This window comes from Nematolebias whitei, chromosome 11 (assembly GCF_014905685.2).
Source record: "Nematolebias whitei isolate Nwh7 chromosome 11, NemWhi1, whole genome shotgun sequence".
Lineage (NCBI taxonomy): Eukaryota > Metazoa > Chordata > Actinopteri > Cyprinodontiformes > Rivulidae > Nematolebias > Nematolebias whitei.
The window spans coordinates 18,648,544-18,664,335 of NC_056508.1; the positions used below are offsets into that span (position 1 = coordinate 18,648,544).

Here is a 15,792-nt window from a genome sequence, read left to right on the forward strand (position 1 = left end):
TTGTTTACGTGCCGTTTACCTGTGGTACAGAGAGTCTCCAATGCTCATGTAGTGGGAGAGCTCTTTCCTCAGGGACGCCTTGAGCTCTCGCTCGGTTTTGATGGTCTCCAGAGCCTCTCCCAACTGCCGCTCAGCGATTTCCTTCAGGCGAATGGCATCCTCCAACTGGCTGTTCAGAAACTGGGTGTCCTCCTCCAGACGACGGATCTCATGCTTTAAACCCTCGAACTCCACCTGGACAGTGAGCAGAAGTAGACAATTTATATTTTCAGAGCATTACACAAACATTACCGTATTTTCCACCGTACACGTCGCACCAGTCACATCAGTCACATCAGTCCAAATATGTCTAATAAAGTGGGAAAATCCATAAATATGTTGCTTTGCCATATATGTCACATCTATCATGCGTCACCACTAACGCATCGCGTTTGTTATGCGTCACCGCTGACAACCCGGAAATGTGAGCCGGCGTTGTGCCAAAAATCGATTGGCTGTCAAATGGCGGCTGCGGGAGCGTGCACGGGAGGACTTTAACCAGAATTTAACAAGATTAACACTTAAAAACAATCATTTGTTTGCTCAACTTCATAGTAAAGGTGTGTCTCAGTTGAACTTTTCCTTAATAAATGCACTTTGACGGTCAAATCAGCTGCATTTTCAAAAGCCGATATGGGGAAATAGGAACGCGCAAAGGGCAACGCGCTGTGCATTTCTTCGAAATTTAACAAGATAACCACATAAAACAATTATTGGTTTGCTTGACCTTATAGTAAAGGTGTGTCTCAGTTGAAATTTTACTTAATAAATGCACTTCAATGGTCAAATTAGCTGCATTTCACCGGGACAGCGCAGTGAAATGAAGCTGATTTGACGGTTGCTCCAGGCAAGCTGGACAAAGGAGGCAAGCCGATTGCGTCATTAATAGCCACTTTTTACCTATTACATGAGACAATGGCATGCCATACTGCTTGACTGCCATTTAGCGGCTGAAAATGGTAGTGTTAAATATTTTCAGTTAGAATGAATGAAAACGGTCATATCTCAGCCAAAAATGCCTTCACCATAACCCTCAGTACTGGCTCTCCTCAGGGATGTGTGTTGAGCCCCCTCCTGTTTATTCTGCTCACGTATTATTGTGCAGCTACCCATCCAGGCTGTTGCATTGTAAAGTTTGCAGATGATACAGCGGTGGTGGGATGCATCACAAACAATGATGAGTCCAGCTACAGGGAAGAGGTGGAACACCTGGAGAGCTGGTGCAAAGAGAATAACCTTCACATCAATGTGAAGAAGACAAAGGAGATGATTGTGGACTTCAGAAGGAACAAAAACACCTACACACCCCTGAACATAAGAGGATCTGCAGTGGAAGTGGTCTCAAGCTACAAGTACTTGGGTGTACACATGAAACATTTGATTTTTCCAAGACCTAAGTTACTTTGACAAAAAGCCTGACAAATATATGTCAGCTTCAGTCAGATAAAAAAGGCAGCAGCTTAGGTTTTATTTACATCAGAGTGGTAACTTTCATAATTGAACCAAATTAAAGAAACAACATGATAACAACCAGAAGTAACCACCCATTTATCAAGAGAGGGATGTTGTGCTAGTCTTCTTCCCTTAATAATCCTGCATCATTTTCCAACTATAATCTCGCTGTTCTCAGAGCTGATGTAGACCAAGCTCACCTGACTCTGTTTGAGCATGGAGACCTGTTTCTGCAGCGAGATGTTCTCCTCCTCCAGCTCTGTGTAGTCCTGCAGCAGTCGACTCTCCCGGAACTTGTACTCCTTGATGTCATCCCGCAGCTGATTTCTCTGGAGCTCCACCATTTGGCTGTTCTGTTAGAACCAAAAACAGAAAACAAAGAAAGAAAATATGTCAGTGATCAATATAAGAAGTCAGTTGTTTTTTTCTAATGGACTTTGTGAGAGATGATTGTTGCTTTTAGTGGAACAGTTTAAGGCTTTTCAACACTAAGTGTTGCTGAATAATAAAGAGCTCCCAGTTGGCTGAATCAAACGTGTGCATGCATGTGTCTGTGGGTCTGTTGGGAGGGAAGGTTGCCAGGTGTCTTTCCAGACTGTTGGCCAGTTCTAATGACACCCAATAGATTGACGCCTCCTCATCTCCTTCTTAGAGACATGCTTTTAAAAAACGGAAGCTCCATAATGGTTTAGTTATCAAAAGGAGGGTCTAATTAAGATTAATTTTCTGTACGTATGAGCCATTGAACGCAAGTGAAGAAACTGAGGAAAGAAGTGGTCCAAAATAGACCGAAATATGCAATGACTGTACATGTGATGGAATATAATCATACATGTAAGGTAAAAAAGGCATGAATGTTAACTTTCTGCTCTTATTACATAATAAAGCTCTGCTCCTATAATACTGTAAGTGCAATTTGATCTCAAGCTGCTTAGGCAAGACCTCATTAACTATGTAAGACAAGAGAGCTCAGAGACCTGCCCTTTTGCCATTAGGACTCTACAAGACCAAGTGAGCCGCCACCTGTGATCTTACCTGGTCCCCCTTGTGGTACATTTCTGATGCTGGATGCTCTTTCAGAAAGAGAGGAATGGAGGCATCTTTAGCTTTCAAACAAGTCAACGCTCCATATTACATACTTTTAGACATGAATAACTAAACTTCACACTAAGGTGTGAATGTAAATCTGGTGACAACAAATCAAGGGTGTCTAAGAGAAGTCACCTGCTGATCTGTGTGTTAAATGTTGCATAATAGTTACATATTTATATGAATGTGTCACTAAAAAAATTCCCCGTTATAGCTTCTCTCCAGTGGCTCCCTGTCAAATCCAGAATTGAATACAAAATCTTACTTCTAACCTACAGAGCTCTCAACAACCTAGCACCATCTTATATTACAGATCTTATTTTTTCCAAACAGAAAACTTTGCTCTCAAGCTGCAGGTTTACTTGCGGTTCCTAGAGTTTCCAAAAGCAGAACGGGATGCAGGTCTTTCAGTTATCAGGCTCTTCTCATGTGGAACCAACTTCAAGATTCTGTCCGTGACGTTGACACATTGTCCAGTTTTAAAATTAGGCTTTAGACTTTCTTTTTTGATAAATCCTATAGTTATGGTAGGCTTGGGTTTCCTGAGCCATCCCTTAGTTATGCTGCTATAGGCTTAGACTGCTGGAGGACAAACTGACCACACCTTTTCACTCTGCTACTAGGAATATGCGATATGACATAAAATTCATATCACGATATGTATTGTGAAGGGTGGCGATAACGATATATATCACAATATGTTTTTGGTATAAAACTTGCAACAGGAATTTTTAAAAAAGCATAGGGTGTCCTTTTGCCATCATACATTTTGAATTAAGAAAATTCCACTACTAGGTCCAGAAAGTTTTTAAATAATAAACAAATCAAGTATTATGCTTCTTTCTTGTAGTGCAAAACAGTGCAAAATATATCAAATGTAGTTTTAGCCATATGCTTTAAACAAAATAATATGTTAACTGTTAACAGTTTCCAGTCTTAAGAAATGAACAGCAACAGAGCAGCATTTTACACTGAAACACTTCACCCTCCAACCCTCTAGTGGGCGTCTTCTTCTGCTTTAATGGAGAGCTGACACAAAATGACTGTGGCTTTGACCAGAGGGTCTCGCAATAAAATCACACAACACAGAGTTCTTGCAGGTTTCTCTAAAGCTGACCAACGCTTACTTTAACTTTCGACGGAAAAAAAAAAAACTTTAGACGGAACTCAGCGTTTTGCGCATGCTTCCGAATACAGCAACACTACAGCAATCCGGCTGTAGTTAGCTTGTAGCTTCGCTACTTAGCTCTCGAAGAAAAGACTTTAATGCCACTTGCGCACAGTTTTCAACAAAAAAAAGTAACGAGTAAACTGACAACTCTGATTTTACTTCAGACACAGCATTACTGCGGTTAGCTGGTAGAAGACAGATCTATATCGTAGGCTAAATTTCTATCGTTTCTACCGTATACCATATATATCACACATTCCTATCTGCTACTGTCTTTACTTACTCTGCTCAACCTGTTTTGTATTTGTAATTATTTTTTCTATCCTTAACATGTGGGATTGTTTTGTCTTTCAGGTACACCTTGACCTACCATTCTGTGTTCGTTTGTCTCTTCTTCCTGTCCTCTCAAACCAGCCGGTCAAAGCAGATGGCCGCTTGTTCTAAGCCTGGTTCTGCTGGAGGATTCTTCCTGTTAAAAAGGAGGTTTTCCTTTCCACTGTTGCCACTGTGCTTGCTCAGGATGGGAGACTGCAATGAAGCCAAGACTCAACGAGTCTGTTGGCCTCCTTAGATAGAAAACTTTACTAGTTGGCTTTTCTATGTATGTGAATGTTCCTGTAAAGTGTCCTGAGACAACTTTGTTGTGATTTGGCGCTATATAAATAAACTGAATTGACATGAATTAAAAGGACACGCATATAGCTAGGGTTTTGCATGTGCATGTGTGCGATGGGGCTTTCTTTTTGAAAAGTTGGCACAGATGACTTAAAAAAACAGACACAATCATCATGAGCTCTTAGCCTTTTGGTTACTTCCTCTCACATGCAGGTGGTCACAATAAAAACCCTGATCTGGGATCATATTTTCAGCCTTTTTGCACACTTTACTTTCTCACCACTATCTTGAGATTTAACAGACATCAGACACAATATGAACTGAATCAATCAAAGTATTTTAAGAACTAGAGGATGAGCAGTTTGATAAATGTTGCTGTGGTTGTCAGAGTTTTTGTGTTTGCTAAGGTTAGGCAAGATTAGATTTGGTAGTTAGGTTGATTTGTCTCCAAAATTTAATCAGATGTTGATGTCTATCCAAATATTAAATTCTTAGTTTCATTAAAATACATTAAGAGACTAAGACATTTTGGTAACAGATAAAACAGGGTCAGCTCCCACAGTTAATGCAAATATTTTAAGCAAAGTTTCTGCCCAATGTGTAAAGTTAAAATATGTTTGGGATAACTTGCAGCTACTACCACATCAAACAGTGAGGTAGTAGTAGTTCATCCATCCATCCATCTATTATCTTTACCCGCTTCTTCCATTTTGGGTCACGGGGGTTGCTGGTGCCCATGTCCAGCAATCACTGTGTGAGGGGCGGGGTACACCCTGGACGGGTCGCAAGTCCATCACAGGGCCACATAGAGACAAACGAGACAAACAACCATTCACTCTCTCACTCACACCTAGGGACAATTTAGAGTTATCAATCAGCCTAACATGCATGTTTTTGGTCTGTGGAAGGAAACCGGAGTACCCGGAGAAAACCCACGCATGCACGGAGAAAACATGCAAACTTCACCCAGAAAGGCCCCTGGACCGGGGTTTGAACCAGGGACCTGCTCACTGAGAGGCAGCAGCTCTACCAGTTGCGCCACCGTGCTGCCCTAGTAGTATTTCAATATCTATATAATCGACTGATTGTGTTTAGTAAGGTTGTTCAGCTGTGGCAGGCATCTTGAATAGGGTTGACTCCATAAGGTAATTGGTTGGTGGACAAACAGTATCTCCTGTCTTTTAAGAAATAATCACATTCCATTATAAAATAGTTAAACTCAGGAGACTTTCTTGCTGAAATGTTACTTAAAGTTGTAAATTCGGAGAAAGAAAATTCAGAGATATGTCATTAACTTCTCACTGAAGAGGAGTACGTGCTCCGTGTTAATACACTCTTTAAATTAACCATCGTGTGCAGAGCAGAGTAGAAGCACTCATTTGAATATGCATTAATATTCATCGGTGTTGGACAGGTCTGATGAGGGTTTGCTCGTGTGAAAGCCCACATGTTGGGGCAAAAATACATAATACAGGAGTCAGGACCGGAGCAGCTGGCTGCTCGGGTCTCTTTCTGGTCAGGGTTATGAGCCTCAGCTGGAAGGTCAGTGCTGTTCAGTTCAGATGAATAGAGACTTCCACTGAACCTGATTAAGACGCTGCACAATCTGATTAAAATGCACACACTAGTCACAACCTTTCACCCTGCTTTCTCATGCTCTGCTACTATGAGCCCCTGAGAGACTGAACCGGAGACCATGTATGTCCCAAGTGCTATCAACAATTATTAGTGTGAGGTATGTACAACACTCTGGGGAATACTGCTGATAAATGACAAACATGAGAGTGCCTATAAAAACTGGGGTGTGATATTCTGAGGGCAATCTGGTGCAACCCATAAAGTCGTAACCACAAACTTCAGTGACGTCAGTGGGTGGGTCCTTTGTCTTTCTAGGTGACATTTGGACAGCTGCCTTAACAATCCCATAAATTACAGAGAAGTACCAGTTAGGCCTGTCGTGATAAACAATAAATCAATTAATCGCATAATGAATGAAAATTATCAACCTCATTTTCATTTACCTTTCACTGACCCCTCCTTTTCTCTTTAAAATCTAACTGTCCACAATTGTGTTTTTGGATCGTTAAAAGTAGCTAAACTGAGAAGCTAAGCTGCGAGCTAAGCCAACAGGCTGACCTCGGGAATAAACCTCCATCTTGTCAAGCTCCAAAATTCACGGTTTAAACCCGTGCCTGCATATAAAAAGTTGTTTTTCTCTGCAAAAAGAAGCTGAGAACTTGTTTACTGATTTTTTTAATAAAAGCTTTGTGTGATAAATGCTATGCTAAAGAGCTCAAATCACCGCGCGTACGCCATGTCACCATATCAGCCCATGTCACGTCAAGGGCCCTCCCTCCCATTTTTCTTAAAGAGACACACTGCTCAACTATCCATCCTTTGGTTCAAACAGTCTTATACTGCCATCAGGTGGTCAAAAAAGGTACTACACTCAAAACAAATCAACATTTCTTCTAAAATTTGACAATTAATTTTTGTTAAATTTCAAACAATATTATCGTTTATCGCAATAATTTCTGAGACAATTAATTGTCCAGCAAAATTTGTTATCATGACATGCCTAGTACCAGTACGTCACTTCCCAATAAGACAGATGGCAATAAAAAAAATTTAATTTTTTTAAAATAAGGTAAAAAGTAGGGGTGCACCAATTTATCGACCCCGATTTCCTTAATTTTGGGAAATCGGCCGATACTTACACGAGAAACCGATTTTACCAGTTTTTTTTTGTTTTAACAACAATTGTCTAAACTTAATTTATATTTCAGAGCACTACCTCATGGCCAGTTAAAACAAATTTGTATTGTTTCTAGGATATTGTCCAAGGGTATGTTTTTCCATAAAATAAGATTGGAAAATTGAAGGTGCATTGTGACCTTATAACACCTGACAGTGTCGCCTAAAAAACAAAATCGGAATCGGCAGGTCAGACTTTTTAGAGATCGGTGATCAGACAGACTGCAATCGATGCACCCCTGGTAAGAAAAACAGTGTGAATTTGTGCATTCCTTATTTATCCTGATAAAGTGGTTTCAAAAAGTCACAACAAATCTCTGTGGATCAGATTGTTTCCCATTTGTAACTTTAAGCCCCCCGCCCCATCCCCCAAACATACTACTTTTGACAAAATTTCATGTCTCAGGATCAAAACTTGTCTAGATGTGTGTGTACAAATCTTGAAGTTATTAAAACCATTAATTCTTCTGGAAATGCCTCGATTGCTCAATAAGCCGTAGTGAAAAACTTTAAGGCTTAGCCAAAGAGTAGATTAAAAATGCTTTAATACTTTGTTAAAAAAAACCTTTATGTGCTCTTAAAAACTCTGCAAAAGCCAGTTTGCCTTTTTGAAAGATCCATATAGCCTCTTAGCCTTAGTTTGGCTCTCCCAGAAGTGCTGTGCAGACTCCCAGATGGCACATGACTGTATTATTTATACCACACAGACTTTAAAAGGGAAAAAAATGTGTTCAATCCTGTGTCTGTCCCTCCATTTCACTATCAACCCTCCTCACTTAGCACTTTAGTAAAATGTGCCAAATATCACCCAACCAAAGTGCAGAAGCTCCCAGATGTTCAGACACAAAGAGCTCCACAGGGTTTTTTCCCCTACTCAATTTCTCTGCTCTTCTTTCTAATACCCCTGACCTCCATTTTGCCATTTCAGCAACAGCGTACCAACCCCTCACCACTTCCTGCATCAGTGCGCTTTCAGATGCCATGCATCAGTCACAGTTGAATTCCTTCATCATGAATGAATACTGTATGCCAAATTATATTACACTGAAGGACACAAGCCAGTCAAAGAAGAAAAGCCAAGGCAGCAAGTCTGTCTGACAAACCCATGTTAAATTTGACTCTCCAAAACTAAACTCATCCAAAGATCACCTTGAGGAGCGATGAGGAATGAATAGCAGATGAAGTGCAGCTTAAAAAAAGGCAAAGAAAGAATGACGCTCAGGGGCATCGTTGCTACTGCCAAAACTACGGAGGAGAGTGAAAGCTGATCTGCTTTTATCTTCCTCTTTTTTGCAAGCTGCTGTCATTCTACGCATGCCAACCCAGACTCTGCAAAGGAAGGAAAGCAAGCTCAAGGTCACACAACTAATTACAGGAGTTAAATAAAAAAAAAAGTGAGAGAAACCCTAAAAGTGGCACTATGCACCCTGTGCATGACTACTGACAAACCCAGAGGGTGATAGTGAACTTCATGCACACCAGTGAATTAATGACTGTGAGGTCATTTCACTGAGTGGAGTTTACATCCATTAGCTGGGACGGTGAAGGCATGTGTGTTTTTGTGTTGTTGATTTATCAGCAGCCATTGATCTGGCAGGGAAAACCTCTTCGGTTCAGTGAACCAGGGAGTTAAAAGAAGACAAATGCATTTCCAGCCTAATTAGTAACCAATGGAAATCCACTGAATGTATCTCAGAGATGTTCCCTAAAAATAGCAATCCATCTGCGAGACATGCAGCCCTTGAGGCAGATGTTTGAAGACCGAGCGAAACCCGAGGAAACCCAGATATTCTTTGGAGGTTTAAGCAGGAGTGTAGCAGTATCTGTGATTTAAAAAAGAACTGATCTATCTTTGTAATAGCTTTATTCACACTTCTTCACCTCATATTGCATGGCTGTTTTAACCTTTTCTTTTTAGAAGCAATATCTTCACCTCCTCTCCATGCAGCTTTCTATACGGCCTCCTCCTTCCATCCAGCTCAGGAAAGGAGGCGATCTGTCTTGCCATTAATGTCACAAGAAATAATCAGAGAGTAGACATCAACACCCCAGAGCCCTCCAGGACTAGGAGTCCGATGACATTAGTCTCATAGAGTTAGAAGATAATAACAGGGAACAAAGAGCAACCCTCCTTAGATCTCTGTACCGCTCATCTCAGACCCTTCAATAATCCATGGGGGACTTCAACACTGCCACTGAAATTGCTCTTGAACTTGTGTGCTTCACTATTCCTATTCCTATTCTAACCAAAACCTACCAAGTACTCCCGTTTCTTCTGGGTTTACTAAAACAAAACAAAAAGCAGTGCTCCCACAGAATGAATTTCAACCTCCTCACCCAGCATGTCTAAGAGCTTTGTGCACTTTGTCTTTGAGAGAAAGAGGAGAAAATAGGTAATAGTTCACATTATAATAATTGCACTGTAGTTGCTATCCTTGGGGAGAAAATATACAGTGAAATTACTCAAGCATATTTAAAAAGGAGGCGCAGTTACAATGTAAGAAAACCAGTGGAGCGTAATGATCTACTAAACTCCTCTGATAACATTTGGAACAGTTTTATCTTTGGCTTTGCTTGATAATTGGCCACTCAGCTTGTGGGATGCCCCATTCTATGAGGATCATGTACATTATTGAAGATGAGATTAAATTTAATGAAGTCATGCCTATAAAACTGTGCCTCCTTACAATGATAGTCCTTTGGAGTGGACTTAATCCTATAGACCAGGGGTCACCATGCTGTTTGAGACTGAGAGCTATTTCAGGGGTACTGAGAAGGGCTACTTGTTGGATAGAAACATAAATTTGCATGGCTCACCTTTAATTATAGTATTACCGTACTAATAATAAATGTACCTATATGTGAATTAATGATTGCCTGATTACATCTTAATATTATGGACTCCTAACAATAATTGAGTGATTTACCATGGTGGATACGTTAAATAATTATAGATAATTAGGACCCTCTATCTGTGCAGCAGAGCTAATCTCTGAAACCCTGCTGTCGTCCCTGCGGGCGACCGGTCAACATATTGGTGACCCCTGCTGTAAACTGAGCCGTAGCAGTGAAATACATCTTACCTGTGCTCTGGGCTGTTATTAGGCACAAAAAAAGTTAGGCTTCTTTTGATTGTGACCAAGATGCTATACCTAAAAAGGCAGTGAATGGTCCGTGTTAAAATCCTGTTAACTAATTGAAGCTTCCAGCTGTGTGAAATTATGCTTTCAACCAACTGATTGGTGAACAAAAACACAGCCAAATTACAATCTTTGGTGGCTTTTAAATGCACTTTTACCACAAAAATGCCAATACCATGAAAGTTCCTTTCCCCAAATTTATCATGAGACTCTAAAGCAGAGGTGTCCAATCCTGGTCCTCGAGGGCCACGATCCTGTATGTGTTACTTGTTTTCCTTCACAACACAACTTATTCATTGGATGAATTGCCTCCTTATGTTCTGGAGAAGCCTGTTAATCACCCATTGATTCAAATTAGAAGTGTTGGAGCAGAGAAGCGTCTAAAACATGCAGGACAGTGGCCCTGGAGGACCAGGATTGGACACCCCTGCTCTGGAGGAACCTTGAAGTCAAGGGAAATAAAAAGGTCATACCACATTAGGCTCACACTTACAGTCCTGCTCCTTCTCTAACGGACTTTAGGCCTCCTAATTCGGTTGTGCCAGCTGCAACATGCCCCAGCACCCTCCTCTTCTCCCTCCACTTGCAGCATGGGCTTTTGAGCTAATTTGAAATCCAGGAGACAAAGGTTTCTTTCAGGCCTTACGAGCTGATCTGGTCTCAGTGCCAGCCTCGGTGCCCGGGCTTTGTCCGTTTGCTCACACGCCAAGCACCCAATAATGTGCCATTAGAGGGGAGCCATTATACTCAATACACGGGACAATTTACACTCGAGACCATTTTATATGACCAATTAGAGCAGTGTGAGGCTCACTGCAGTGGAGCAGGGTCTTCATAAAGGGAACAACGGTGGCAAAATGGTCAACGTGTAGGCCACCAGTGAGACAGCCAATAAATCAGAGTTGTACTGTATTCAAGATCTCAGAATAATGAAAAAAATCAAAATAAATAGCTTCAAGTGGTGGATTTAGGAGACGCAACGCAGCTGTAGAAAACTACAACGTTCAAGCTGAAACTTTATTACCTGGTAGCCTGTTTTACAACATGAAGCACATGCTCCGTTTTTAAAACATGTCTGGTTAAGTGCATCTGGCTTCCATAATACTCAGCTCACATAGATGAGCAGCAGCTGACCTCATTATGGGGGTATTTAGAGGTTTGTCCAAACTTGGTCATGCCATTTTTAAGTCTTTCTCTAATCTTAGCACTGCTGACATCTGCTTCAAACAGTGACTCCCAAAAAAAAAAAAAAAAAACAGCACAGAGCATCTGGATGGGGTTTAAGGAGAGTATATTTCTTAAAATCGTCACCTATTAACACCCCTATTAAGGTCTTGACCTACAAAACAGTAGACTCAGCTAAATCTGCTGTGCACTAACAAGGAAGACGGGTTTAATATTCTTATAGCAAGATGATTAAATAGGAACAAAAAAAGATACAATTACCGTAATGCCATGCAGAAGTGTGTATAAGAGGAGGCACCTATTCAACATCCCTGCTGACACAGTGCAACATAAATAAAAAACTGCAGCATGAGAAGTCTATTTCTTTGCCTATACTTTGCGCTGTGTTCATGTCCCTTCTAATGAGGTTAATGAAGTGCGGACAGATGCAAATACAACCAGTGAAGAGGTCAGACATTGTCCAAAGTAGGCCACAAATAACAACACTATGTGTTACATTTAAAGAAGCATGCAGGAATGTGGGCTTGGATTGACCAAAACAGCTTGCTGAGCCTTGGACAAACACTAAAGGGTTTGTTTTACCCAAGGTGGAGGTTTGCTTAAATTATTGTCTTGTCTCAAACGCTAGTGCTGAAGCAACAAGTTGAGCACTTCTTATACGCAGCAGTTTCAACAAATTTAAGATGATAATTGAATATTTATTCATGTGGAACTCTGCAATCGTTTGCAGAAGAAAATAATGATAATATTAACAATAATGATTGTTTTAGTATCTTTCTGGCTGCTGGCTCCACCCCAAGAAGACAAGAGGGGTGGAGTCCACATTAGCCCTGAAGGAAAGGTGTTTCTACAGTCATTAGTGTGGAATTACCCTCGTCTTTGCATGACGAAGACTGAGGAGTTTGTGGCTTTGAAATCACACCCTGAATGTTTTCGCTTCGAACAGAAACAGTGTGAGATGCGAATGTCCATGCAGTAAGTGTGTACAGCTCTACATCTGGGCTCAAATGTGTGTGGCTTTAGATTAATTAGTGACGAATGTTCGACTGTCGTTTGCAACCTTGAATTAAAAAAGTACCAGTCGAGAACATGATTAAATACACTTGATTCTCAAACGCCACAAGAAAACATGAACAAACAGAAATGTAAACCTTACATTACAAAGTCAATTCAATTCAGTTTATTTATATAGCGCCAATTCACAACAAAGTTGTCTCAGGGCACCATACAGGAACATGCACATTCATAAAAAAGCCAATTAGTAAAGTTCTCTAATGCAAGGAAGCCAGCTGACTTGTTGAATCTTCACTTCGTCACAGTCTCCCCTCCTGAGCAAGCACATTGGCAACAGTGGAAAGGAAGAACTCCCTTTTAACAGGAAGAAACCTCCAGCAGAACCAGGCTCAGGACAAGCAGCCATCTGCTTTGACCGGCTGGTTGAGAGGACATTTTCACAATTCTGAAAAGTACTTTAAAACAACACATTCTGATGAATACCCACTCTTTTTATATTGGCAGCTAAACCTTATACCTTCCATCCATCCACCATCTTTACCCACTTCTCCTTTTCAGGTTGTAGGAGTCACTGGTGCCCATGTCCAGTATGAGAGGACAGGTCTCCAGTCCATCACAGAGACACATAGAGACAAACGAGACAAACAACCATTCACTTTCTCTCACACCTAGAGACAATTTAGAGTTACCAATCAGCCTAACATAAATGTTTTTGGTCTGTGGGAGGAAACTAGAGCACCCGGAGAAAACCCACGCATGCACGGAAAGAACATGCAAACTCCACCCAGAAAGGTTCCAGGCTGGGATTTGAACCAGCGACCTTCTCGCTGAGAGGCAACAGCTCTACCAACTAAGCCACTGTGCCACCCCCTTCAATAAATCAAATTTAAAAAAATGAAAGGACCAGAAAAGTGGTGAGATACCTACTGTGCGTCTCCTTCTTACCTCGTTCATGTCTTGGGAGACGGCAACAAGGTGCTCATTCTCAGACTGGGTGTTGTCGAGGATGTTTCGTGTCTGCCGGAGCTCGTTCTGCAACTCCAGGACTCTCTGCTCGTAGTAGGCTTCCTTACAGGCCGACTCCTGGATCAGAGACTCTTCGCGACTCTCCCCATCTGCTGCCACCTTCCTGTGGTTGGTATACGCTTGTCCAAAGGCCTGGGGGGGGGAGAGAGGAAATTCTGGTTAGAAGTAAAATTATAAGCAATACTTGATCCTTAACATTTAGTGATCAAATCGAGATCCAGCTTGAAGTACAAGCAGGATTCTGTAGCATTTTCTTGTGATTCAGACATTTTAAAGTGACACTAATCTCTGCTTCAGTGCTTCATTTGAGGACCAGAAATGTGAACCTCACAAAACCTTTCTGCCGCTCTGCAGAGACGATCAGTTCTGGTCCATCTGGGATGCATCAGCGTGCCTCACCCCATACCCTCACCCCATACCCACCCCCCTCTCCCTCCTCTTGCTGCAGGATGTTGGCCTCCTCTGCAGCACGTGCTCTGCAGCGACTCCACAGATGGAAAAGCCAAACAGGAAATGGACTCCCGTCCAAGCGATCGTGCGAGACCTGTTTTCTAATGCTCTTAATACTACTTCGATCATATCCGGGGACGGTGACAAGATCAGACGAGGAGACGATCGTCGTTAAACGGCATCATGCAGTTTGAGTGTGAAATATGGAAGACGTTTTATTGCTGTTGATCCGTCCTTAGTTTAGCTCCTAACGTGCTCTTAGCCTGCAAGGCAGATACAACAAAACCCTGGCAGAGGCTGACCTTCATAAGACAGCAGAAACTGGGTTAGACAACACTCTCCTCACTCAAACTAATCACCATCCTGATTACAGATTTCATTTTCAGTCCTGGAACCGCTGGTGTTCAGATGGATATCCTGACTCTTATCTTGCTTAATAGCTTGTGCATGCAGGCAATAATCTGAAATCACCTGAGGCACCCAATCTGACCTTGTTTGCAGCCTGCACTCTCCTTTCTCTCTGACCGGCTACCCCAAATACATCACACGTGCCTGGCTGCTGCAGGATTTTCTCCATTTGACTGAGTATCCTGTTAATCCCGATAATTCCTTCTAAGAGAGGGGTGGGGAAATAATTTATATTTGTATAAGTCCCACTGACCTACTTTTACAACTTGGAGGAATACGACTGTTTTGACTGTTTGGACAAGGAGTGCAATGAATCAGGAAATTAATACCATGAGCACGGTGGAGAATACATTTCACATTCTGGTGAAGTTAATAACACAAATAAGAACAGATTAAATCTGACTGAGAGGCACATATGTTTTTATCTGTAAGCATCGCTCTTAAAGTTGGCGCCATCTGCTCACACACTAAAATCATATCATCCGTCTGCAGGGGCCACTTTTTACAGAGTGGATTCATGGGCCCACAAACTGGTGTCACAACTTCTGGTTTTAACATGTCACCGTGCTTTTACACTTGAAGCTGGTGAACGTTTTCATTCAGTTAGCCAAACACACACATACGTATGCAGCTAGAGCTGAAAACTAAACGATCGTTCAGTCGAATAAATAGAAAGAAAATACATGAAGCTTGATTCAACTTTTATTAATTAAGTTACTTTATTGCAGGTAAACTTTGCAAATTTAGTGCTTCAGCCTGAAGGATGTTTTGCTGTGATTTGTCTTATGTGACATCAGACAAAACGTTTTTAAAGTGGTAGTTCAGCTTTTTTTTAAATGGTGCTCCGAGGAAAATTTGACACAGAGGTTAGAGAAGGTGGGCATGTGATCAGAAGATCGCCAGTTCAACTCCCCAGTCCAACAACATCAAAATGTGGGTGAGAAAGATGAAGCATCCACACCTGCCTCCAACCTCATTTGCTCCACTCTGGGCCTTGAGGAAAGACCTTAACCCCCACCATCTGCTTCCCCGGGCACCCTGGACAGCAGCTCTCTGCTCCACACAGAGGGCCGTGGTAGCTCGGTGGTCTGTGGTTACGTCAGGAAGGGCATCTGGCATAAAAAAAATAATTGCCAAGTCTTTGTGTGATTCAGTTTACTGTGGTGACCCCTGAAGAAAGGAGCAGCTGAAACAAAAAAAAAAATGAGTTACCTGTTGTGGATGGCTCTTTTAGCAACCTCTGTTTGGAAGAATAGAGTTTGATTCAGGCCAGATTGATGAGATAATGGCTAATTCAATTAAACTCGATTCAACCTTTATTTATACAGGTTAGTCCCACTGAGCCTCGAGGACTCATTTACAAGAGAGACCTGATTTAACAAAGAACGATGACAACAGCAGACAATCATAAAAAAACATATAAAATGAAAAGCAAATGGAATATATATA

The 15,792-nt window shown here is 41.5% G+C and overlaps 1 protein-coding gene across 1 annotated transcript in view; it reads right to left on the bottom strand.

The window, feature by feature from the left end:
• zgc:171572 (protein bicaudal D homolog 2) overlaps window positions 1–15,792 on the bottom strand; it is a 48,817-nt gene that overhangs the window by 12,246 nt on the left and 20,779 nt on the right. Inside the window, exons 2-4 of the mRNA XM_037684717.1 lie at window positions 13,405–13,617; window positions 1,692–1,844; window positions 20–234 (exon numbers count right to left, since the gene is read on the bottom strand). Of these exons, the coding sequence (XP_037540645.1) occupies window positions 20–234; window positions 1,692–1,844; window positions 13,405–13,617 (581 nt within the window). The remainder of the gene's footprint in view (window positions 1–19; window positions 235–1,691; window positions 1,845–13,404; window positions 13,618–15,792) is intronic.